Here is a 26,390-nt window from a genome sequence, read left to right on the forward strand (position 1 = left end):
ACGTCTTTCTCTGTGTTGTGTAAACATACTTTGTAATTTAGGGTGTTTCTCGTTCCATAGTTAGCAATTCCTTGGTACATGATCGAACTACCTTACACATATTTCATTGCCCCTGCTCGAAGCACCGGTGAATGAACGTTTAGCAGCTCAAACAGAAGAAACAGCTCAAACATCTCAAATCTAGTGGTGTATACTCTAAATATTATTATATATCTTAGGAAGCGATAAAGAATTCGCAATACTTGGTAATTCACATTATCTATGAACTACATAAGGATTGTGAGAATTTTCTGATTCTTTCAAATATCCTGTAATATTTTTGGAACATCTCGAAATTTTTGGTTACTAAGAATATAGTCGCTTACTCTGAGGGAAGAACATAAACTGAAAGTATTTAAGAACAAAATTCTGAGACGAATATTCGGACTCAAGAGGAACGGGAGTGGGGAATCGCGGAAACTTCATAACGAGGAACTACATAATTTATACGGTTTACCAAACATTGTTAGGGTCATCAAGTCTAGGAGACTCATGTGGACTTTTTACGTAGTCAGGATGGAAGAAAGTAGGAACGGTTTCAAAGTCTTAACTGGAAGACAAATCGAAAAACGACTATTAGTTCCGTTCCTCTTATAGTTAGTTAGCGCAGATGGGAGGACAATATTAAGATGAATCTCGTAGAAATAGGAATACAAAGCAGAAACTGGATCCAGTTTGGCTAAGGATAGAAGTCTGTAGAGAGCTTTTGTGAACGTGGCATTGAACCTCTGGGTTCCATACATTGGCGAAGCTCTGGGGAGGCATAGGGGGACATTGCCCCCAACATTTTGACAAAAAATAAAAATTGCCACTTATAAATTCTGATTTGTATTTACCGTGCCCCCAGCAGACAAAAAAGTGTGTCCTCCAGGAGACAATTCCTAACTCCGCCCATGGTTCCATAGGCCATAGAGTTAGTTAGTTTAAGGAGAACATGTTAATATTCCTGAAGTTGATAAAATTATGTATATTTTAAACTTTTTTTTTCAGTGTGACGTTTCCTAAGCTTTTTTTTCGACAGAAACTTTGTAGCATCTTAAAGATACCAAAATTTGAATTCTATCTTAAAGTAAGCCAAAGTGTAATATTGTATCAGCTTTGTGAATTCTATGCATATACCAGTCCTCCCCGCTAGACTATTGCCTAACTTGTGCGCTTTTAGTGAAGGAATTTTGGGTTCAATTGCAGGTGGAAAAGCATTAAAATTGACACACAGTCACACAGTGGAAAACCATTAAAATTATAGTCCCTTGGATTCCTCCTTAAACTGTAGATCCACGTCTCATACAGCCCAAGTGCTGAAAGGAACGTTAAATTTCAATCCAACCAACAGGTCTATCCTTTGAATGAGTCGTTCAGAGCACAAAGGAATCAAGTTGAGAAAAAAGATAAAATTTCAACAATACGCTTAAGTACATGGACAAATTAAGACTTATTTTTTAAACATTATGTCATATGTTACAATATATGGATATTGTAAATAACCTTTTCTGTTCTGAAGGAGCTTCAAATAGAGATCTTAAAGATGAAATATATCCAAAATGCAAAAGATGACTTGATTCCCTTGTGCAATGAACGCGCCAAATGTTATTTTCTCAAAACACGGATTTTACAGTTTGGTGACTGGCATAACGTCGACTCGTATTACCTTCATGCTGTTAAGCTACTGTTTAAATAAACTAATTCAAGTTTCTTTTTATCAAAAATATTTACTTTTTATTTTACTAATCTAATTATTTGTACTTTACAAAAATAGTTTATTGTTTGAAACATCACAGCTTTTGAGTTTGTAAATATGATTTTTCTGATTCTTCAAGTGAGCTTGCTGGAATCATATATTATTCTTTTGTCATGTTCATCTCCCTAATATCTTTCTTGTGATAGATTAAAACATCTTTCATGTAAGCGTTGCTGACATTTTGGAGATCATTCTCGTCGACTTTCCTGTCGAAGGGATACCCCATGGGCATGTTATCAGGGTACTTGCCGTCCTTCACGCCGCAGAGGATCAAAGGCTGATGATAGTTGACATTTTCTCGATCATCATTATCGTTTTCAGTGATCATGACAAAGAGAGTGACTGGAAGACCTTCCTTCTTGCCCTTTGGCAACAGAAGATGCTCAGGAAGTCCACAATGGCGCTGCATCTACATAGGGAAGGAAATTGAAGTGTTAAATTCCAACAAACTAACATTTAGAGAAGGAAATATATATATGAACGCAACTTAATTCCGTTGTATTCCTCTTGATAAGCATATGCATATTTGTAAAGTTAATTTCTCTTTTTAGTTTTCAAGAAAATAATATAGCAATTGAATATCAAAGTATGACTCAAAAACTCGAAACAAAATGTCAAGTAGTAAGTCTACAATTTGCTCAAACGAGACAAAAGTCTCCCATTTCAAAACATATTAACGTATACTTTCAATCATAACATTTTGTTTATGTTAACTTAATCTCAACGATCGTTTCATTGCCTTTCCGCGAGAATCGTCAGGAAAATACATGGACTCTTAACGCATTCACATCATAATCAAGAATGAACATCGTTATTGATTGTTACGTTTATACATCAAGAATCTACATGGTGTCATGATGATGATGAGAAAGTCGATGATACGATATTTTAGTAAGATGCAAAAGTGTAATATGTATATCTTGTGTTACCTGATAATATTTTGTGTGTATTTCACTGATAACTGTAAAGCTGACATGAGAATTTCTCGCGTTTTGTAAGCTAATGAAACAGGCAAATAAATGAAATGAAATGATCACAAATATGTTCTTACCTTCTGGATGTAGAAATTCTCTCCTCCTTTCATGGCATTCTTCACCATATGTTTCAAATTCTTCATTGACATTCGATCAGGAATGATTGAACTAAAGTCCTTAGACTCTCTTTGAATCATGGTTTTACCAGCGTTCACTGTGTGAAAATGATAGCAATTAATACCGGCAACTAAATGAAGAGGCAACATATAATTTTCGAAGCATGCTAATGGCGGATTATTATTATTAATAATAATACTGGATATTAATATCCGAAACATTTCTGATTCTTGTTTTAAAAATATACTACATTAAAATCAATCTGACCAAATTATCAGTGTGTGTTACATTAGTTTATATGATCCTGATCTTTCATCGTTTACTTTTAGGTATTAAGCGGTTTCAGTCTTTGGCACACTGCAACACAAGTTCTTATAATGAGTGAATTGAAAGAAGCCTATGACAAATCCATATAGACTTATTTTGTCGTCCGTCATTCGTTTATCCGAACAGCAAGAGAGCAGAAACTTTTGGTAACGTAATTGAAGAAGAAGAAGAAGAAACAGTGAGGGTATTGGCGGAAAAGGACATTGGAGGAGATATGGTGACAGAAATTCAGCATTCAGTTGAAGATGCTTCAAAATTATTAGTCGCCGTTCCAAACTCATAAAAAAAAATCAGCGAAAATAAAGATGCCAAAGATATAAAAAAAAAAAAAAATAATAATCATAAAACAATTAGTCGGGCACAGGAGTACATCTGCATTACTAAAGTGTAAAGTGACAAAAATATAAAAGTGCGCACTAATCCAAACGTTCGGTACCATAACCATAAAAATTATTTTTTTTATTTAATATATTTACGGCAAGGGCATAATAAACTCATATATATACATATTAAATATATAAGGAAAAGTGCACTGATATAAGGGTTATATAAGTATAGTTGTTTGTATCTTTATTTTTTTTATACGTATAAGTAATGTAATAAAGTGAGTTGTTACTGTCAGTACACCTTCGTATTCTGTATTGCACGGATGAAACAACAGGTAATTATGATAAAGCACAATTGCATTGGGGATGACCGATGGTCATTAATATAATTGTTATCTGCCTTCTCAAAAACGTTGCAATATAGTACTACACTACGGTTTAGTGACACGACACGTTTCTCTTAGAAACGTGGGTGGAGGTAACTAACCAAATAGCGAATTTGTTTATGATTTCCATAACGTACGGCAAGTCATCCATCTTCGGAACATTCCTACAACACCCAGCTTCGCACCACCCTTGACCCAATCAAATCTGGCACCCGATACAGGAACCGTGGTGTGAGTATTGTAGTGCACGGACAATTGTGCAACAGATATTTTTAATCACAAAGTGCCTTAAGTATTTTCACATATAGAAATAAGTCAGAAATTAATAATCATGGCAGAAGGTAAGGTGACAATGGAGCAATTGTTAGAAGCAATAAACAAGTGTAATCAAAATATTGAAGAAACCAAAAACGAAGTAAATAGCAAAATTGATAAATGTAACCAAGAATTAAAAACTGAAATTGCTGAAACTAAAGCTGAATGTAAACAAGCACAAGAAAAGGTGTGTGAACAGTTAGAGAATATGCAAGCTAAAATAGAGGTAATTGATAATAAAATAAGCGACACTGAAAGTAAGATAGGTATTATTACCGAACAGGTTCGTAGCTGCTGTGACGAAATTAATGAAGTAAACAAAAAGACCGAAATAAATACAGTACAGATTCAGACGTTAGCACAAGAAATCGATAGAATGAATTTAAATGCCACTATGTTAACCAATAGAGTGGAAGTAAATACGGATAATGTAAGTAAACTAGATCAAAAGTGTGATGAAATTAATGGTAAGTTAATGGAAGTCCAAGACGAAACTAGAAAATCTATTAATAAGAGTTATGAAAATACATGTGTTATACATAGGGTAAATGAACATTTTGAAAGAGAACTTCAACAAACAAAAAATGAAATTAAAGAAATAAATGAGTCTATTGCACAGATTAAGAATGAGCAAACAGGTGTAGTAAGTAAACAAGAACCCGACGGTAGTAGACTGAATCTTTACGGTTCAGATAAAGATAGTAGGGACCATAAGCTGTACTCACATAGTAACACTTCTGAAAGTAGTGATAGTGAGAGAGATACGAAATTAAAGAAATATTTAGGTAACGAACGTTTTAAGTACAGAAAGCAACAAAATAAGGTGAGAGGTAAGGTTAGGTTAGCCGACCTAGATAAGTTTGCAAAATTTGATGGAGTAGAAAATGATGTTACTGCTTCAATGTTTCTGAGTAAATTTGAACATACAGCTGACCTTAATGATTTACCAGAAGATAGGTATGTTGATGTCCTAGGATTTTTATTACAAGGTACAGCTGAAGAATGGTACAATATTAACAGAAGTAAATTTGAAAGCTATGAAGATTTCAAATATCATTTCAAAAAGCAGTTCGAATCTGATCAGGTTATTGCAGCTAAGATGGCCAGGTTACAATCCAAGCCTTACGATGCAAAGTCAGACGGTACTGTGTACCAATTTGTGTCAAATAGGTACTATAAAATTAGAAAATTAAATCCTGAAGCGACTGAACCTTTTGTCCTGAATACTGTTAAGCTATTATTACCACCATATTACCAAAAACAGTTAGTTACTTTACCTATGAATAATTTGTCGTTATTGTTAAATGCTGTACAAGATTTAGAAAGTCTGTCGAACAGCTACAACCGTAATGATCAGTATAGAAAAGGGTTTTTCAACAAGCCAGCACGTGTAAATAAGGTTGAAGAAGGAAAAGTAAACCAGGTAAATGAAAATAGTAAACGGAGTAAACACAATAACCAAGGTAAAAAGAAAAGATTTTTCAAACGTAACCAAACACGATCACATTCTGATGGCGAACATGATGTGAGTGTAGGGAGTGAGGATAACTGTTACGAAGGTAGAAATGATTCAGGTTTTCATCAAGCAAATAGGTCCAACAGTAATGAAAATATTAGTCGTAATGCAAGTAGTGTTAGTACTCAAAGGCAATATTTCAACCAAAATCAAAATCTCAGTGGTAAGAGTAGTCAGTCAAATTATCCATTCCAAACGCCACCTAACCCAGGCAATGGGAATTTTGTAAAACCACCAACACATAACACTTCTAACGGTTACTTGCAAGCCAATGGTAATGTTCGGTTTCCAAACCCAAACTAACACCGCTCTCAAAAAAGAGTGCGTTTTTGGGAGCCTCTAATATTGTGAAAAATAATGGTATAAATGATAATGCACTCAACGTTCAGTACCCCATAGAGGTTATTACGGTTAGTAAAAATTTTGTAAATGTTATTAAATGGGATAATGAATATTTCTCTGATAGTGAACATGAATCTGAGGATGAGGTGAGACAAATGGTACCGACAGCAGAAATTTATGTGAATATTGTTGGCAATAAAATTAAAGCTCTCTGTGACAGTGGTGCGTCAGTATCTCTGGTTAATTGTAATACGTGGAAACGAGTGTCTAGTATAATTTCGCACCCACAGTTGAAACCCGCACCTCACGTGTTGTTGGTTGATTACTCAGGCAAGCGTAAAAAGCAGGTTAAAGGCGAAATTAATTTATGCATTGAATTGGGTGAATTATCATTTGATGTGAGGGTCTTAGTGGTTCCAGACCTCAGTACAGAATGCCTTTTAGGGAGAAACTTTTTGTCTCTTGCTGACGCAAAATTAGATTTTCGTCATGGTACCGTAAGCGTAGAGAAAAATGGAAAAGTTGTTGTACTCCCAATGTTAGGTCCTAATGACAATGATTCTGGTTCTAATGCTAACAAGCCTGTAAAAATTATGTCACGTAGAGAAGCTGTACATGAAAAGCAAAATGTATGTAAAGTTTCTGCAGTATCTAATCCTGTTATTGAAATTTTTGAAGACGATTATGATTATTTATCAGATGTTTCATGTTCAGATAGAGTATGTCCCATCATTAACAACTTAGTTTGTGAACGTAATTCTCTTCAACGCGAATGGTTAAAAGAACTTTCAATTAGAGAAGAGATGTATGATAATTTGAGAAAAAAAGCATATCAGTTAAATTTTGCCCAAGATACATTAGAAAATCTAAATTTAGACCAAGCTGGTGAGGAACAATTTCTGTTTGACTTTTATGGTATGCAACTAAATGAAATTGATGATGAAATATCTCATTCTCATTGTAAAATTAAAGTAAAAGAAACCCCGGTTAGGCACATACAGGTGGAAGACAGCTTCACTAATAAAAGTCACTACGCTTCAGTGCAGGAAATTCGTGAAAAGGTTCGTTCTACGGAAAACTTGTCTGGGGAACAAAAACAGTTACTTTTCGATTTGTTGATTAAACACCGTGAAATATTTCAAGACCGACCCGGTAGGTGTAACCAGTTCGAATATACAATGCAGGTGGAAACAACCGAACCTATAGTCAAACGACAGTATTCTTTGCCGTTTAAGTTTAAACAAGCCATTGATGATCAAATTGAAGAATGGTTAGAATGTGGTGCCATTGAACCTTGTGTGTCCGTCCACAACCACCCCATCTTTTGTGTCCCGAAGAAGAATACTGATAAAATGCGCATAGTAGTGGATCTGACTATGTTAAATAAACACGTGAAACTTAAGCAATTAAAAGTGAATAAAATCGACAATTTATTGTTAAAATTTCAAGGCGCCAAGTACACTTCTAACATTGATCTCGTGTCAAGTTATACCCAGGTACCACTTTCTAAGGACTCCAGGCCATACACGGCCTTCTCTTGGAATGGGAAGATGTATTCCTTTACTGCGATTCCGTTCGGATATAAGAATGGAGGGTGTAGCCTCATGGAGTGCCTCCAAAAGGTTTTAGGATTTGGTTTGTACGACAAATTAGTCCCGTATATAGATGATCTTTCCCTACCTACAACCACATTCGAAGAACAATTGAACATTTTGGATGAACTGTTTACTAAATTAAGGCAGGCAAACATGACTGTGAACCTCAAGAAGTCTTCGTTTTGCAATAGTACTTTTAATTTCCTTGGTTTCATTGTGACTCCAGAAGGGATTTCAAAAGACCCCGCGTATATTGAGACAATAAAAAATTTACCAAGACCGCAAACAACCAAAGAAGTGAGACGATGTTTGGGCCTTTTTGAATGGTGCAGCAAGTTTGTGTACGAGTTCGCCGAAAAAGCTAAACCTCTTTTCGATCTGTTGAAGAAAGGAAAAAAATGGGTCTGGTCTGAAGAATGCGAAAGGTGTTTCCAAAGTTTGAAAGATAGTTTATGTGAAGAAGTGGTATTATCTCATCCGCGGCTGGACAAAGATTTCAACGTAGTGACAGATAGCTCCCTAACCGCGGTGGGAAATATCTTGTATCAAGAGTATGATGGCGAACGCCATATCATAGGGTTTTATAGTAAAGTTCTGTCACCAGCACAACGAAATTACACTATTTCAGAGCTTGAAGCTCTTGCTGTGGTAACAGCTATTAGACGTTGGGGACATATACTTTATGGTAGACATGTGAAAGTGTTTACTGACCATCATGCTTTACTATATTTGGATAAAATTCGTCACTGGAACTCTAGACTTGCTAGATGGAGTCTGGAATTACAATGTTTTGACCTTGAATTTGTTCACATAGCAGGTAAAAATAACCAAGCCAGTGATACTCTTTCCAGAGTTATATTGTCACCTAAAGAGGAGTTACATGTTATTAATAATTTAGAAGTTTTGCCAACTTTGTTCAAAAATATGATGGTTTCTGAACTTATTGATAGACAAAGGGAACATCCTGAGTATGACCGAATTGCTAAATGGTTAGAAAATCCTAATGATCCTTACACAAAATTGAAAAATCGAAATTTAGACAAATTCTATAAACTTGAAAATGGTGTTTTAATGAATAAAAGTTTTCACTTTCCAAACTCTTGGAGGATCTGTATTCCTCCCTCATTAACTCAAGAAGTAATTAGACATATGCATTGTGAACGTGGCCATTTTGGTTTAGAAAAGACATTTGGTTTTGTCAATGATGTATGCTACTGGAAATCTATGAGGAGGGATATTAGTGATTTTATTTCTAATTGTATAGAGTGTAAGAAAACAAAGGTTGAAACCTCCCCTCCAGCAAAACCGTTACAAACTGTGTCGGTAGATTCTCCACGCAGTCTTGTATCCATCGATGTTCTAGGACCTTACCCTGAATCATCCACAAAATGTAAATATGCATTGTCCATACTTGATGCTTTTACCAGGTATTATATGCTATATCCAATGAGAAATGCAACTACAAAATGTGTTTTGAAATGTTTAGAGTCATATTATTTTACTCATTTGGGTTTGCCCAATGCTGTATTGGTAGATAATGGAAGTTGCTTTAGCTCACAAAAGTTCAAAGATAAAATGGCCGAATATGGCATCACTATACATTATGTAAGCCCGTATCATCCCTCGTCATCAATTGTTGAACGCATGCATCGAGAAACAAATCGTTTATTTAAATTATTGTGTAAGAGTGATCACACAACATGGGAAAAATATATTCCACAAATTGTAGTTCTGTTGAATTACTCTATATCAAGTAGCCTTGGAGTAAGCCCGGCTAGCTTACATCTCAATGTGAAACAAGAAAGGTCAATTTTTCGGCATTTTGGTATTGTATCTGATGAAAATGAAAATGATGAACAATCTCTTTGGGACAGTAAATTGTTAATGGCTGACATGAAAAGAAAGGAAATTATTCGGAAACGAAATGAAAAATATAATATGAAACAGGAAGGTAGGTACAAAATTAAACCTAATGATTTAGTATTTCTTCGTCAAAGTCATGTAAGTTCTGCAATTGATAAGAAAGTGGCAAAATTTTTCGAATTGTATCGTGGTCCTTTAGTATGTAAAGGTACTCATAATGAAAAGGTTTTTGAACTAATTGACCCCTTAACGGGAAATTCGGTTGGTAAACATTCGGTAGATCGTATGAAGGTATGGAGACCTACCAGGGAAACAAAGAAAATATGGCTTGACCTTGCATTGAAACATTGTGGTCCTGAAATTGAAAACGAGCTGAAGAATCAGTATAAAGTTGATGAAATTCAGAGTCATATGAGTGAAATCATCTGTAATATTCATGAATCGGTCCAGGTTAACCTTGCCAAAGTAGGCAAAGCTCTTTTTGACACTAAATATGTCAACGAAATTGTTGAATCATTATTAGAATATGATCCGTATTTACAAGATTTATGTGATCTAAAATTGTGCCCTAAAAATTTGTTAATGTTAGTTGTAAGTACTGTTTCAAATCCGTTGGTAAATCATTTGAAAATGTAACGGCTAATGAAGAAATGTTCACTTATGTATATACAAATAGATAGTAGGTAGCGCGAATTTTTGTCTTTATTATTATCATTTTTGATTCCTCTACGAGGAGATACAAGGCTTCATATTTAAAAAAAAAAAGTTTTGTGTTCTGCCATGTTAATAATAGATGTTATTCTTTGTAGAATTAAAGGTTTAATCTTTGCTTCAATGAGGTTATGGTTATATTTTGTTACCGCATTACTGTAATTGTTCTAGATATTTCATGTTTGTAAAAGGCACTTTAACAGAAAAAAAAATGAATGAGTTTTTGTTTATAAAAAAAAAAGTGCTAATGATGTTTCTTTAATCCTTTAATTGAGTAGAATGTTACGTGAGTAAAGAAAATATATATACTTCAATGTGAACACACAGAATAATTAAAAAAAAAAATTATATAAACTTTAGTTTTTCAAATGCCCTTGTAATTGGTCGATGTTGTGATATGCCCTTTGCGTACGCGGTGAACCTAACAGTGTTTAAATATCAAACCATATCAATATAACAGTGAAAGCAAGTGTACTAAGGATAAGTATACTGTGATTTGATAGTTATATAAATGATGATAGTGTTCCAGGGTTCTGGAAAGATTTCTAATGTCTGAAAATCTCTCCGTCCTTGTCGGACGCCATTATATGACAAATCCATATAGACTTATTTTGTCGTCCGTCATTCGTTTATCCGAACAGCAAGAGAGCAGAAACTTTTGGTAACGTAATTGAAGAAGAAGAAGAAGAAACAGTGAGGGTATTGGCGGAAAAGGACATTGGAGGAGATATGGTGACAGAAATTCAGCATTCAGTTGAAGATGCTTCAAAATTATTAGTCGCCGTTCCAAACTCATAAAAAAAAATCAGCGAAAATAAAGATGCCAAAGATATAAAAAAAAAATAATAATCATAAAACAATTAGTCGGGCACAGGAGTACATCTGCATTACTAAAGTGTAAAGTGACAAAAATATAAAAGTGCGCACTAATCCAAACGTTCGGTACCATAACCATAAAAATTATTTTTTTTATTTAATATATTTACGGCAAGGGCATAATAAACTCATATATATACATATTAAATATATAAGGAAAAGTGCACTGATATAAGGGTTATATAAGTATAGTTGTTTGTATCTTTATTTTTTTTATACGTATAAGTAATGTAATAAAGTGAGTTGTTACTGTCAGTACACCTTCGTATTCTGTATTGCACGGATGAAACAACAGGTAATTATGATAAAGCACAATTGCATTGGGGATGACCGATGGTCATTAATATAATTGTTATCTGCCTTCTCAAAAACGTTGCAATATAGTACTACACTACGGTTTAGTGACACGACACGTTTCTCTTAGAAACGTGGGTGGAGGTAACTAACCAAATAGCGAATTTGTTTATGATTTCCATAACGTACGGCAAGTCATCCATCTTCGGAACATTCCTACAACACCCAGCTTCGCACCACCCTTGACCCAATCAAAAGCCACTGCATCTACGAGTAAGTTATCATTGTACTTTCCTTTCGAATTATCGATTTACTTTGATTCTTGAATTTTTTTTCTTCGGAAAAAATAAGAGTGTATGTTTCTTCGGAATATAGTGATTAAGTGCTTTTTCGTGCTGTAATGGGAAAATAAAGATATAATACACTCTTATTTTTTTCATTAAAATTGAAATAATTAACAACAACAACCAAAAAGAATCACAGACAAAAAAGCCGTGGAAACTTCATTTAAAAAAAAAACTTGTTGTTTTTCGAGTCCTTGCATCTGTAGTTTCCTCTATCACAGACAGTTATATCAAGAGCTAATTTACTGTAAGTGTAAGTATATTTCTGATATAGAAAAATATATATTAAAATGAAGGTTATAAAACTTTCTCCCTTATAGATTAAGATTCCTCAAGTTATTTTGAGCATTTGCTGCATTTAACCCTTTGACTACAATTTTTTAAAAATCTGAACATTCTTTTATATGTACGACTCCTTTAATGTGAGATATTCCTGACATCTGTACACAGTTTTGGAAACTAAACGCAGTCTCCTGGTCATACCTGACCCAATGGGAAAACAACATGTATTTCCTTTTTGTTAGAATTTTCTAAAAACAAATTCCCAATGATGTTTGAATTATTCGCATGGGACACATGTATCCCGTTTGCAGTCAAAGCGTTAAATTTTCAATTAATACTTACATTGTACTGGGAACTTGTCAATCTCCACCATCATCTGCCTCTTTTCATCCATGGTCATTTCCTCTCCATAATAATTGTATTTGGGTCCCATGAATACACGGACGATGGCGTTCTTGGTGTTGTCACTTTCTATCTCCATCCTCAGAGTAAATGGTTTATGGTTGATCCTCTTGGTTCGAGCCTTGATGATTACAGTTTGGTCCTCATTCATTTGTTCCTGTTGTTCTTCTTTTGTGGCAGCGTCAACGACGTTGGTGAGATCAACATCATAGTCCTCAAAGTACGTCATCAGCCTGTCAACTTCCACATTCATCAGTCTCACTCCTTCAAATTGGAGCTATTGAAAAAAGAACTAAATTTAGTTTAAAGGGAAAGGAGAGCTTATGTGGATTTTTGTATAAGTAATATCTATCTACGAAATATTTTCATTGCAACATGTAAAGAAATCGGTATGTGGTTCGGATTCCACGTTAATCAGTAGGTCCCGTCTCATATAGCCTCGCTGCTGAAAGGGACGTTAAACTCAAAATCAACTCAACTAAAGAAATCGGTCTGGAATTAACGAACAACTAACAGAAATATTGATAGAGTGAAGAAGGAGAGCACGATAGCTCAGCTCTGTGTGAGGCAGTGACGAAGTATGGCTTAAAATCCTATTCTTAGTGCGATAATATCGAAAATGGATTTGATTTACATACAAAATGTTGATTTATGATTTGCAATGTCACGACATTTTTCTTTAATTACCAAGGAAAAAACAAGTATTGTGCAGTCATATTGATAAAATCTTTCTTCCTAGAGCTCTATATTTAAGTCAGCATAAGATTTCAACAAATTAGTTATGTGCTGTATTTTTCATCATTTTTAACTTTCTCGCTAGCATACTCAATGCGGGGTGCGAATAAAAAGTTTAAAAAAGAAAGTGTATGTTTTTTTTTTTTTTTTAAACATTACTAAGCTCCTATTTAAATTGTGAACACGAGCAACTTTGGTGTGCATGATCTCTGGTTCTATTCTCGTTGGGAGCACTAAAATTTTCCAGTATTGACCCGGCATCATGACGCAATTGGGGAGCTATTTGTATTAGGGGAAATCGAAATCCAGTCCAGAAAGGCAGAAATATTGGCGCGTGAGTGCCGATGCGCTGAGTTCGTATTACTCGGTTGAACAAGAGTCATATTTCTTTACGGGGGTAGCGAAACAGAATTTACTTCAGTATTTCCTTCTCTGTTAGCTACCTTCATCATCATCAGTGTTTCAATACCGAGTAACTAAAGAAAATAGAATAATATATCTCTGGCTGGCCATGTGGCACACATTTTAGCCGATAACGCGTGGTAACACAATTTTTCGAACTCCACAGAAAAATATATGTCTTCGGTATATAGATTTCTGGGCTTTCGGCAGCTATGTTGGCCATCACGTATGAGGGATGACAGCTCACTACCCGTGGAAGGGTGGGAGGAAAGGAATGGTGAAGCAAAGAAGTATCCCAGGACCATTATATTAGGTACTTCCCAGCATTTGCCTAGTGTGAAGAAGAAAACCTTACTCAGGTTATGTGGCTTGAAAAGCTTTTTATACTTTTTCGACCGTGTGTCTCTACCGGGAATCAAACCCGAGACAGCTCACACTACAGAGTTACCGACTACCCTACGCGGGGCAACTTGAGAAAGATACTAGAGAATATAGATGTCGCAAGGATCCTTTAATGTCTCACATAACAAAAACTTAGTAGGCAACCTGCCAATATAGAACATTATTATTGTGTTATTATTTTGTTTACCTGTTGGCGAGTGTATTGTGGTAGATTGTTCTTCTGCTTCTGGAACAGACGGTTGATTCTCTTGTGGATGCTGTAGAAGGCAGGATCACGCACACAAGTCTCAAAGTGTTCCAGAACACTCGGTGGTTGCTGTCAACAAGAAACATACAATAATTAAAAAAAAGAAAAAGAATGCAAGTGATCAACACAAATACTAATAATTTATGTTACAGATGTAATACATTATCATATTTTTTTTATTACTTTCAAAAGTATAAGTTTTGTTCTTGTAATCTTACCTACAAATTTACTTGTTACGAAATAACATGAATATTTCGTAATATTATTATTATTATTAATAATAATAATACAATTGTGCTTTAATATATTCAACATATTTCATAGAACCAAGAGATATATAGGAAGTTCTTTTCAAATCTGTACTGCAAGCTAGACATACAGCCTAAAAGTAGTGATAATTTAATGTAATTATCATCTTAGCTCCATTTTCCATGTCTCTGTTAGAAAACATTCAAGAGCGTAATTTGAGCTTACTATCAATATGATTTGTTACTGAGATAATTTGTGTTTTCTTATGTTCGAATTTTAAACTACATTTTGTTCATATTATATTATATTATATTATATGGAGCAATGTTGAAAAAGTAAAGGTAACTTGATTTAAACTAGGCGAATTGAATACCAAGGTTTGGTTTCTTCTAGTGCATCTACTACTGTATAAATTCCTTTTGTTTCCTGTATTTCATCAACGTATTAGCAATTCCATTGATAATGAAATAATTTATAAATATTAGAAGATAATGAAATAATTTATAAATATAATTAATATCATATTATTTGAGCGGCTCAGGATGTCCCATTTTCTAACATTCGAGTAAACTGGAGAAGAAATTCAACATACCCATGCAATACAGTCCAATGATACATAGCAAAGAAGTTTTCCCTGCCATCTCCAGACCTATGTTAACCGTAACACCGATCCCTTTGTGGTGAAATAACACACTAAAGTAGTATCCATGTTACGGTCACTGGTCTGTCTTAAAGTTGATTTAATACTTTGTTTTGTTTTTGGTGTATATGGTTGATTCTTTCTTCAAAATCTTCTAACGACACCGATAGATCCAAGTTTACATAATGTGATGGACGTTTTCTTAAATACATACATAAAACAAACTATGCTTCTGTACTTACATCTAGCCTCTGCTGAGGATCAGTGACTCGTCCTACCATCTTATGAACCATGGTGTTGATGGAACCATGGTACTTGTTTCCATAGTATCTGTTGGTGGTTTTGTGGGATGCTCCAATAATCTTTCCCAATATATCAATACCGTGTTCATTGTTAATTGGGACTTGGTTATTCTCCTCCTGAAATTAAATGATTCTATTTGTAAAAATCAGTTACTAAAATACAAGATGTCGAAATTTACGAAAAGTTTTAAAAATTTCTATCCTCTATTTAGCTCAATATACAATCTTCATGAATACATTCGATAGCGGAATGACTACTTAAATCTGCAGCGTTGCGTCGTACGCGTATGCCGTGCACGCAAAAGGAAATAGATGATTAAGTAAATTGAGTAATTACGAAATAATTGGTAGAATGAGTATGTGGAAGGAAACACTGTCAAAAACGACGTCGTTCATTACAAATTCAGTCCCCGCTCCTGGTTTACTAGCTAGTGATCGCGCATTTGGTGCATAGGGTCCGGGTTCGATTCCTTGAAGATCCTTGAAATTTGAACTCATTATTGTCTTTTAGATTACATCTTGAATTGTAAGTCCATGTCTCATGTACCCTCGCTGCTGATAACGAACGCTAAACTTAAGCAAATCAAACTCATCACCATAAATTTACATGGCCTGGGATCGAATCAGGAATATTTCACACTAGAGGTCAGCGCTCTACCAGTGAGCACCCGTGTTGTCCATAAGGGCTTAAGTCGTTTCATGTAAAAGACAGCTCAAAGAATTATTTATTTATTAGGAGTGAAACGAAAAGCGTTGGAATTTGACATCTTCTGAATTCTTCATACTCTATTATAGATGATTCTACCTTTTGATTTGCATTTTCTTATAACACGCTGTAATCTTAATATTAAGAGTAAGTAAGTATCAGTTCGTCCTACTTTGAACTTTTGCTGTTGCTTATCAAATATTATTCAGACAAGTCTAAGTTAATTTTATGAATTGATTATGGTAATCGTGCCAAGTTTGCTTCTTAAAAAAAACAAAAAGAAAGAAAACCTACGTCACTTTTAGTCTAGCCTTATGTACATCTTGATAAAATGCAACACACTTACTTACATTCATTACGTAACCCATATCAATGGCGTCACGCACTCTCCTTTCGTAGTCATCAATATCTCGGACTTTCAACTCTTCTTCAGACTTCTGGTTGCACATATCTTTCATCTGCATGTTGTCAGGACGTTTGGGGAAATCTTCACCTTGTCTGTAGGTCATCTTGGGAGCATAGCCATGCTGTAAAGAAAAAAAAAATAAGAATAAATAAAAGAAAAAAACGTATATATTAATAATAATTCTTTGCTATATTAAAAAGTCGAATAGATAAAACAATACAAGATATTTTCTAGTATATCTTGAAAAGAAGAATGTAAGAAAAAATGTAAGAAAAGATGAAAAGTGTAATAAAATCACATTCCTACGAGTACAGTCACTATCAAAAACGAGCCTAAGCTACTGCTATTAAAGTTCGAATAATGCATTATTGGAATATTCCATATAATGATTTCTTCAAATTTTTATTATTTGAACAATTATTCAAATAACGAATACAGAAGTAATTTTCGAACAAATATTTGAATAACAAATAACTTATTCGAATAATTGCTCCAGTTTTGAAAACGAATATTTGGATATTCGAATAAAAGGAGAAAAATGTTTGAATAACGAACATTCAAATAATTTTAACACCGTTAGTATAAGCATTCTAAATGTTCATTTGCCAACAATTTCCAAACAAGTTGATCAACCCTTGTAGCTCACTTGGTAGGCCCTACGTTGGATAATGGTCGGCATGGTTGAGAATTGGGAATTGCAGAAATAAAGTTGAAAGTTACGTTTACCCAACCAAATTATATGAACCAGTCAACATTTTGTCATCATTCATCCTAACTGTTTCGATATCTTATTTTTAATCACAGTTTTACTTGTTTTGTGCTTATTAAGTTGGTTTAACAATTTGTTCCAATTTGCAAATTGTCGGTAAAGCAGCCAATTATAACGTAGAGCCAATGTTGACAGTTGGGTAGAATGCCGTTTCTCACTGTTGGGCCAACTGTCTGTGCTGTTAGGTAGTTGGAACACAGTTTTCAATGTTATACAACAGAGAATTATATGTTCTCTACGTTAGAGAACACTAGGTTAAAACTAGTCAACTCGTAATGGAGTTAACAGAAGGAAGTGTAAGATGTATATACCCAACTTTACTGATGATACAAAATAAAGAGCATCTTAATCACAAGAGTTTTATTATCTTCCTGTTTGTCGAGAAATATTCTCCCTTTTGTTGAGAAAATAATTAAAATTACTAACTTGTGTTGGTTGAAAGAAACTGATCACCATTTTCCATTAATAACGCTTGTTTATAGGGCGTTCCCTTTTTGAAAAACGTTAAAAGCAAAGAAAATTTTAACAAAATCATCTTCAAGACCTTGTACCATTAAACCATAGCACAAGTTGAAATTACAATTTAAAAATACTGAGTATAGTTTTGATATAAACGCAATATATCTTCACAATGAATCTCTCTCTTTGTAATCTGATATTAACAAGCCATAAAGCTCAATGCATCTTCCCTTATGCAAACGTAAAGGACATTTTCCAATTTGTTACAAGACAGGTGGGTCAAGAAAAGTAGGCTTTTTTTCATTGTTTTAAAAATGGAATGAAAGAGTATTTTAGCTTTATTGGCTACTTTGTCTATTGTTACATTTTCACATACATTTATGTGTGTGAGCATTTACTGAAAAAGAATCTGAACATTGTTCGTAGATATCAAGATTTTATACGTGTCTCATGTGATATTTGAATGTGCAGAAAATTACATTATATGAAGAAATAAGATCACTTACCTTGATTGGCTTGTTTAATTTGAGCATTTCAATTGTTGGTAGGTCATTGGCTAGCCTCTCGAAATCGTATCGTGCCAGAAGCTGTTTGTGCATATAGTAGAAGAGTTCTCCTCTGCGATCTTCCTCAGTTCCATATTCCTTCTTGTAGAAGAAAGGGTGGTCCATATGGTAGTAAGAATAAAACTGGTTCAGTCCCATATCTTCACTGAAATAGGCCACCATCTGATCTTCATTCTTCATCCGCCTATTGTGAGTGTAATTCATCTGAATCAAAGCACTCTCTTGCCTCATCTTGGCTTCGTAAGCTTTCTTGATCACCTGGTAGTCCATAAACATGTGTGGCATAATCTCATAGGTGGGTGGAAGAATGATGTCTTTGGTATCTTCACGATGTAACACAGCTGTTAAAAGAGCGTAGGTGAATTGACCTTCGTTGATTCTGTCCCTGGCAAAGCATGCTGTCTTCATGAAAGTATCGAAGTCATTGGCGTATAGCAAGATTTCGAAAAGGTTGATCATTTCATCTTGATGTTTCTTCTTCATGATTGAGAAGATCTCACCCCTTGGAAGCATTCCCTTATTATATTGTTCAATAAACCTCCTAACCGCTTCTTGGTTCTGAAAAATACAAGACAAATACATTTTATATATATTTCCAAGCAGATAATGATTCACAGAAACTGGGTTCAAAATCCAACCATCTCTTACTGGAACTCACTTCTTATGGTTAAAAACTTTATGCATCTGCGGGGCTGAGGTCAGGGCCGTCGCGTGGGCAGGGCGAACGGGGCGATTGCTCCAGGCGCCGCGACCAGGGGGCGCCGGAACGACAAATCAACAAAATTCAAGGAATTCAGATTATGTTGGTAAGTGATTTTTTTAATTAGTGTTAATTCAGATATTTTAATTATGATCAGGCCACGGCTAAGTAAAATTTATTTATTTATTTCATAACGACAACACAACAGGCTTGATGCCCAGTTGTAGTGTCGTTACATAATTATCTAACATACAGTGTTATACATACATTATTATAGATACACAAATATGTGTCGTTTAATTGTGCAGAAGTTATTGCCTGATAATTGTTTTGAACTTGTTTTCGGATATACATACTAAATACATCTACTACTGAAATCTAATCGTTGTATGAAGCGTACATTCTCCACAGAGGAGACTTTTCTACAATTGAATGTCCCAATGTTTGCTGTTCTAGTCTTACCTGTTGAGACATGTAATAACACTTCTGAAACTAATTCTGGACAATGAATTTTACTGTTTAATAACTTATGTAAGAACAACAGATAAAACACCCATCTCCTTTTTCCCAATGTTTGAAAACTAAAATTCATTACTAATTCTTCTTTGGATAGAAACCGGTTTTCTTGTATGTAAGCGTTTTTAATAATTTAAACTGTACATTTTATATAACAACATAGTATTTAGTGACTTTTGGTATCCAAACAGTACAACAGTATTCTAATTTTGGCCTCACATACGAAAAATATAATCTTATAATTGTTGATTCTTTGTAGAAATTTTGTATTATCCTATAAATTAAACCTAGGTTTCTATATGCACTACTCGTTATGTCGTCAACGTGTAGAGCAAAGAGTAATTTGCTATCAAATATATCTTTGATAGTGTTTGGGGTAGACAAGGAAGTGCCACTTATTGTATGGGTAAAGTTAATTGGATTTTCTTTCCTCGTGAAAGATACAGATTTACATTTGGATACATTCAGGACTAATTTATTCTTTCCATACCATATTTGAACTCTCTCTAAGTCCTGTTGAAGTTTCACACAGTCTTCAATTGAACTTACTTTGAAATATAATTTGAGATTGTCGGCAAAACGAAGAACTTGGGAAGTTCTTATACACAGAGGAATATCATTAATAAAAGAAGAAATAATAGGGGATTTAGATTAGATTCTTGAAGGACTCCCGATAGAGTATTGAATTCAAAAATTACCGGTAATGTAAAACATCGTCTAGGATTATTCAACTGGAACTTCTCCAGCCCTCTGTGAGAAGAGCTTTTTTATCTTGGAATTTAATATTAGTATCGTTATTTGTATATTCTATGCTATTACTATATTGATGTGTATTAAGTTCAAAATAAACAAGAATAGCACTCGATTTCAATAATTCAAAACCACGTTTTCATTAACTTTTATGCTCTAACTACAAAAGCCATTCACTTAAAATGAAATCACATAATACCAATTTCTTTTATCTTAGATTATGATCTTAGATTCCATATTTAAATCTAAGAGGGCTGAATAAACTCTGCTTGTTTCTTATAATACACTGGGGAGGGGGGGCTTAGAATTCTCGTCACGGGCGCTTACAAGCCACAGGACGGCAATGGCTGAGGTATACCAAATGAGAACATTGACACCTGAAGAAGACAAAGAGATGTTGTACTTGTAATTCTTTAAATAATCTAACATCACGTACAATATAGGTCTAATTATTATGTTTTAGTTTTTAAAATAACCTATATTTGTTTTGTTACAGCTGCGTAAATTGATTGTTCAAAAAACAAACATGCACATATAACCGGAGGTTTTTAAAAAAATAATAACTTATTTTTCAAAAATTCAAAATAATCGTGTTGCTTGGTGGTTGGTGTGCTAATTCAAATAAATAAATTTGTTAAACGTAAACAATTGGGAAAAATTATACTTCCAAATTAAAAGTTTCCCTCGGCGCATTCTTACATTTTCTCTGGATATATCTAATGAATAGGGCCTATTACAAGAAATAAGTTTTGGCTCTTTTATCCTGACTTATATTCTTACTAAGCTATTGCGCGTGATAATTTTACTCTAAACTTACCTTATATTTATCCACATTTTGTTCAATGTTATAGGTATTGCCAATGTTTGCCAGGTCCTGATATTGGTTGGGCTGGTGCACTCGATGCAGTAACTTTATGATTATATCTTGTTTGTTCAGGAGGTCTTTGTCTGCAGCTAAAGATTGAAAACATTATCAGTTCAAACAGATACAGATACATTTTATTTTCTACAAATAATACACAGAGATATAATTTTCTGAAAATTATTTGTAAAATTTCATATTTCCTTCGACAACTAGCGAGAAGGTTTTGTTTAGAGGTTTAATTTAAAAGCTAACAATATCGACTTCAACAAAAGCGCTATAACTAGAAAATAATAAAAACGCTGAAAATTAGATCATAATAATAAAGCGTTTCAAACCATAAAATAATTTATTACTTTTGCCTATAGGTAATTCTTTTTAAATTTGTGCCAAGCCAAACAAATTAACGCCTAATATAAAATTCATTTGGATGATAACTTTAAGTATTAATAAATATTATAAATAACAATAATAAATTATTTTTTGATTTCAAGCGATTTATTATTATTATTTTCTGCATGTTAGCGCTTTTATTATTTTCTATTTTCTATCGCTTTTATTGAAATAAAATAATATTGTTTTTTTTTTAAACTTATTTATTTCTTACTTTCTATTGCGTTATCGAAGTCGGTTATTTTTTCTTTTAAATTTATTTATATTTCCCATTTTTCTCTTTACTCCAGCAGTTTAGTTAGATACCTAAAGGTAGGACAATAACTTATTATAAAATGGGCTTTTCTACGAAACTAACGAGACCAAACTTACTGTATATAATTTAGTCAGCTTTTGCGTTCCGGAATTATACGTTTTAGGATTTAGAATTGAGATGTCTGGGCTTTCGGCATCTATGGCCATTCAGCCCGTCACGTATGAGGGATGACGTTTCTCGGCAAGCACACTATCCGAGGAAAGGGAAGAAACAAAGGATAGGGGAAGGAAGGAAGCGGCCTGGGAACTATAAATTAGGAACCACCCCAGCATTTGCCTGGCGTGAAAAAGGAAAACCTAGTAAAACCTCATTCAGGGTGGCTGGCCTGAAAAAGCGTTTTTTACACCTTTTCGACCGAGTGACCGCACCGGGATCGCTCGGGAATTATTCGTGAACATACACACGGTATTAACACTATCAGCTGTTGAGGAGTTTCTTGAGCTAACTCCAGACTATAAAATTTATATGAAACTTGTGAGAAAATATGTTCTTTGAAACTATAAATTTATAATCAAAATTGGTACATCTATTTTGAAGTTATGCGTGAACATCTACACAATGAAGTCGGTTAATTATAATATCAATACCGTCAGCGGTTGAAGAGTTTTATTGTCTAGCTCCGAAGCCTATCATCAGATCCTAATGAAATTTAAGGGAAACAATTAGGAAAGCATATTCTTTCAAAGAAGAAAAAAATCGAAATTGGTGCATCTAAGTTCCATATATGTGTCAACATAGGTTTATTATAGTCGTTAATTACAGTTTTCATATTGCATTCGTTGAGGTTTTTCATGGTGTAGCTCCGAAGAATATCATTAAATCCTGATTAAATTTATGTGGAATCACTAGAGAAGTGTGCTCTTTCAAACAAAGAAAAATCATCAAAATCAGTGTACCTGTGTCAAAGTCGTGCCTGAACATAAACAATATATTTTCCATAATGTTTAAAAAAACACAAGAAAGCAATATTAGCAGGATTTTCGGCACAGTAGAATTAAATCGGTAAGTGCAGAAATCAAATGAACCTATTTTCCAAATATTTCAGGGGAACAATAAGAGACTACAACTATTTCAAACCTGCGGATGATAAATGAAAATGAAGAACTATGAAAGGGATTGATGGAATGAGAATATAGTAGGAAACGGGAGAATCTGGGGAGAATGGGGGAATCCCATAAACTCATATGACATGAGATAGAACCAAAGACCCTCGAATCAGAGGTGAGCACTCTATCATTAAGCGAGATAGAACCAAAGACCCTCGAATCAGAGGTGAGCACTCTATCATTAAGCAACTTTGACCCCACCATATTGATTAGAAATCTAATGAACTCTGGTAAAGATGGTAAAGAGGATCACTAAACAGATTTATGAATAAATTTATACTGGTAGTTAAAGAAGTCGGCAATAATAATTGTCAAGAATTCAAACAACACTCTAGACTTTATATACCCTCCTATATCACAAGTATGTGAAGTTTTAACCTCATCGATAAATTTTTGATGTTTAACCAAAACCTTCAAAATTTTCCTTTTTAACCTTAAAAAATCTAACCTCAGCACATATTTGCATGTACGGAACATGATAGCCACCATTTTTCCTGAAGATTTTGACGGATTGATCCCACCTAAACACAATACGGCAGTTGACGAACTCAGGTTAGATAACCGTTCTCTCTATTGCAAAAATAAATAAATAAATAAATAAATAAATTTAAAGTTTCGTTCAAGAATTATCGTGTGGAATAACGGACATATGTACAGCGTTACAATCTTATATGCCCCACTAGCGTGATCCTAATAATTTTTACGAAAGATGCGCTGGAAAATGGAATAACGATTGCATCCTTTGCACAACTTTAAAATGACTTGATTTTTGCTACTGAACACTCTTGCACATTTACAGGCACTACTGTTCATTACCTATTTACCAAACCTCCCAATTCTTTTGTGAATTTTACCATTTTTTGATAATAAGGAATCAGCTCAAAGGGGTTATATACGTATGAATTTAGTTTGATACATTTCAACGTTCATTATGGCAGACCAGGACACGAAACTTTAGGTCCGAATCCATTATCCAGATCATAGAGTTTGATCACCATTTGGCAATTGTCATTTAAAGCAAAAGCCAAATGCTTATTGTCAAATTAAAATATATGGTCGCCATTGGCGATCTGATCTGACAACCGAAAATTTGGCGCCCTGTATCAAAAGCATGAGAACTATAAAAGCGAAGGTAAACTAACAGCGACATCATATGTTGGAGATAGGTATTACTCGCGTAATAATTTTAGTTTGCGATTGTAAGTATGTAGTTCTTTAGAAACTTAATAGTTGGTTCAATTAGTGTAGCATGAATTAAAAAATTAATTAAAAATTATATTGGTGTCGGAGATTTTAAAAATGAAAGTCGTACGAAATTTTAAAAAATCGATCGGAAGAAACTGTATAGAGAAATTGATTTGAAAAATTTCACCCTAAGAGACTAACACAGACGAGAACAATAAATTAATTAAATAACTCATATCTTACCAGAAAGAAAAAGAAGAAGCGAAAATGTTGGAGGAGTCCATAAATAATTTATATTGTATTATGTTTAAAAAAATATCAGAAAGAGAAAATTTAGATAAGCATAGAACAACAAGTTTGATTGAGTCAGCACATACTTTCCGTGCTAGTAAATTTCCCTAACGCAGTAAAACTAATCTTTCGTTGATTTTTAAATTTTGAATTAACATAGCAAATCAAGTGACTCATTGTTTGCTTTCTTTATAACTTAATGTTTAATAGGTCTGTTCCATCTATACTAAGGTAAACACTAATGAGAGAAATTCTTTTCTGAAAATTTGGCAAGTCCAAGCCCCAACTATAACACCCCATAGTTCTGGAGTCAAATGCCTACATAATTTTATATTTCACATGCATATTAACTGTAAGATCGCCACGGTCTACCAGTACGCGAATATTGGTCAAGATCGTTAAGATTCGTTTACCGCATACGACATATATGTACTATCTCGAGATTGATTTTACAAAAATCGCATTACAACTGGGAACTATAGTAACTGCAAATCACTCGATGCACACAACACATAGTTAAACAAAAAGACTTTTATACTACTAGTAATTATAACTCAACAACATGGCTGAACTGGACACAACTAAGAAACGATACATGAAAAAAAGTTATTAAATAAAATACATAATGTAAGTAAATCAATGCATCCTACTTAGCGTACATACATTCAGAAAAATGTATCAGAGGAAGTCTTTCAATTAAGTGCAATTTATCGCAAATATTTTGATGCGCTCTTAATTTTTTTTTTTTTTTAATGAAGCGTTCTCTGTTTATAAAATTCTTTGTAGTTCCTGTATGCATAACATATTTTATGTTGTATTGATATATATCAAGCTCAAGTTATATTTCTTCTAAATTTATAACACTGCATGTCAGATGATTGAAATATTTCTAACGGTTTTCAAATCTGGGCCTTAAATAGATCTATATGATGCTTAAATGGACCCATACCTTACGAATAGTACATTAGTTGCAAATTTCTCGTAATTACCGTGACCATCTTGAAGACAAAACTCTCAGCCAAATAGGACCATCATGTTATGTACACAAGACTGTATTACTCTGTATGTCAATGGATTTAGGAATGTAAGTTTGTGTTTCATAATTTTAGAACTAGAAAGTGTCTTACCCACATAGTTGTCCTTATCCGTGACACTGCGAGGGATAACGGTTGCTGTGACCGCCACAACGAATGCAGAGAACAGTAAAAAAATCTTCGCCATTGTTGTGGATTTGCGAGTGCTTCTACCACCACAGCCGAAGAATGGAGGTTCGAAACCTCTTTTTATACTTTTTGCTATCAGTGCATGGATGTCTATGTTTACCATAGAGACAGACGATAAACATTGTATTATGGATTGGCTACAGAGAGGTCACTTTGCAATGCCGATATGAAATTTTGCCAAGTTATATAATAACAGGAACAAAAAAAAATATCTAATGAAAAACGAATTAGGTGTCCGCTTGGTTACAAGATATTGCATTAATTCCAAAGGAAAATTCCTATTTATTATTATTAATCTCTTAAGATATTATTCGTCAAACTCTGTTAGAAACAAAGAATTACACTCTGTAAAGAAAAAATAGCGACACTTGCTCGGATAGTGTTTTCACAACATACATTAACCAATATGATTTTTTACATGAATTCCTGATAATACTACAATGCATATTCCCAATGAGCAGTTCATTCTTAATACTTGCTAGAGATGCAAAAAAGCCAGCTTTTTTGAATCGATGGTTTTTTCACATAAAAAGCCGGCTTTTTAGGGAAAAAACGAGAATGTTGGAAATTTTGGCTTTTTTCATTTTCATGATTTTTCTATCTAAATAGCTTTCTTATAGTATATTCTATAGTTAGATTAGAATTCCATGACCTGAATGCCATATTTCGCTCTAAAATTGACCATCAAAATGGATGGAGCACGTGTTTTACGAATTAG

At 33.9% G+C, this 26,390-nt stretch overlaps 1 protein-coding gene across 1 annotated transcript; it reads right to left on the minus strand.

Annotated features, from left to right (window-relative positions):
- Window positions 1-1,728: 1,728 nt before the first annotated feature.
- On the minus strand, window positions 1,729-25,734 carry LOC145686189 (allergen Cr-PI-like). Its single transcript, XM_081759221.1, has 9 exons — window positions 25,577-25,734; window positions 21,114-21,250; window positions 18,271-18,888; window positions 16,481-16,657; window positions 15,365-15,541; window positions 14,174-14,302; window positions 12,388-12,724; window positions 2,829-2,965; window positions 1,729-2,186 (listed from the first exon to the last, which is right to left on the minus strand). Exons 1-9 carry the CDS (start codon window positions 25,668-25,670, stop codon window positions 1,878-1,880), a joined length of 2,115 nt encoding a protein of 704 aa, XP_081615347.1. The 5' UTR covers window positions 25,671-25,734; the 3' UTR covers window positions 1,729-1,877.
- Between the last annotated feature and the right edge of the window lie 656 nt (window positions 25,735-26,390).

This window comes from Thermobia domestica, chromosome 5, assembly GCF_964235325.1.
Source record: "Thermobia domestica chromosome 5, izTheDome1.hap1.1, whole genome shotgun sequence".
Classification (NCBI taxonomy): domain Eukaryota; kingdom Metazoa; phylum Arthropoda; class Insecta; order Zygentoma; family Lepismatidae; genus Thermobia; species Thermobia domestica.

What these genes read in the sequence shown, in the direction of transcription:
- LOC145686189 (XM_081759221.1), bottom strand. Translation starts at nt 25,670, where the DNA reads ATGGCGAAGATTTTTTTACTGTTCTCTGCATTCGTTGTGGCGGTCACA. An exon ending in AATTAAACAAGCCAATCAAG is followed by an intron (nt 16,658 to 18,270) that starts GTAAGTGATCTT and finishes TTTTCTTTACAG; the next exon opens with CATGGCTATGCTCCCAAGAT. An exon ending in CACAATACACTCGCCAACAG is followed by an intron (nt 12,725 to 14,173) that starts GTAAACAAAATA and finishes TTTTTTCAATAG; the next exon opens with CTCCAATTTGAAGGAGTGAG.